The sequence below is a fragment of the Notolepis coatsorum genome (assembly GCF_963971535.1).
Source record: "Notolepis coatsorum genome assembly, chromosome: 17".
In the NCBI taxonomy this organism is placed as follows: Eukaryota; Metazoa; Chordata; class Actinopteri; order Aulopiformes; family Paralepididae; genus Notolepis; species Notolepis coatsorum.
This window is the reverse complement of record NC_140181.1, coordinates 99701571-99702800: the sequence shown is the minus strand read 5'-3', so window position 1 is coordinate 99702800 and position 1230 is coordinate 99701571. Positions and strand designations below refer to the sequence as shown.

Here is a 1230-nt window from a genome sequence, read left to right as displayed (position 1 = left end):
ACCACTCCTCAGTCTGCAGGCTGACACCCCCCCCCCCCCCCCCCTCTCCCCCGGTTGAGTAATGGTCCAAAAGATGGTGATGCCACTGTGTGAGAAACGGCAACCATGGCAACCATGACATGTTGCATTCCAATAGACATTGACAACACACAGCACATGACACGCGACGCTCCCAGCATGCTCTGGGGGGGACTGTACACATGGTTTCGCCAAGATGAGGTCACAAGCGTCATCATCATCATCATCATCATCATCATCATCATCATCATCATCATCATCATCATCTGTATTATTATTATTATTATCATCATGAAACATTAATGAAGATGCATGAGGAAGACCCATCGCTTTGATTCGGACGCAGTCTATCCATTTCACAATACCGAACGCACTGTTCTGCGGTAAAGGCGCGGGGCAATTTTTCCGACAAAAAGCAACGCGAGGCGTCGGAACTCCAAAAAAAAAAACGACCGGTAACCCAAAACCGACGAGCTTAATAAAAGTGTTAACAATGTCTACTACAGATGTCGTACTGTGTTTGGACGTGAGCGAGAGAGCAGAACACAACGCGTTCGTTTCCCCCTCCGCTTTACGGTACGGTAAAAGCGCTGAAATGACACGGAATGAGACGCAGCCTCTGGGGCTGTGAGAGCGGAGAGAGGTGCGCTCTTCACCGCAGAACATACACACTGTATACTGGCTCCATGTTGGTCCAACTGCTGCCTGCGCCATTCACCCGCCTCCGTGTCCCTCCGCCGGAGAGGGTGAGAAGAGGAGACACACGTCGGTACACCCCCCCGCCCCGCATGGACCCCCCCTCCCCCCCCACCGCCCCCTCCCGCTTGGCATTCAAGCCTCGACCTGAACCCCCGAGGGGCAAAAATGACATCCTTTCTATATATGGAGTGCTTTTTTTTTCTCATCTCAAACAAACCCCTCCCCACACCTCCCAACCTCCCTCCCCCACCACCGCCGCCGTTCCCCCCCCCCCCCCCCCCCCCCCAAGTCCCCTATGCTCTCGCAGATGGGACCTCTTCCAGTATTCCTCCCCCATTACTCTCCGGTGTCAGGTGTTCACTCCCTCCACAGGCGGGCCCTCCTCCTCCTTCCCTCAGTCGTCCAACGCCTCCTCTCGTCTGTGTTTTAGATGGCATGGTTACTGTAGCTGATGTATGTCTGCTTGGAGGCCAGAGCTGATGAACGGGCGGCGTAAGGGGAGAGAAGAAAAAG

General features: G+C 54.4%; 1 protein-coding gene across 1 annotated transcript in view; it reads right to left on the bottom strand.

Moving 5' to 3' along the window:
- Positions 1-1143: 1143 nt before the first annotated feature.
- The window catches only part of LOC311243918 (metabotropic glutamate receptor 4-like), a gene marked incomplete at both ends in the record, with an annotated part of 366879 nt that continues 366792 nt past the window's right edge, over positions 1144-1230 (bottom strand). Inside the window, one exon of the mRNA XM_084333304.1 lies at positions 1144-1193. Within this exon, the coding sequence (XP_084189430.1) occupies positions 1144-1193 (50 nt within the window). The remainder of the gene's footprint in view (positions 1194-1230) is intronic.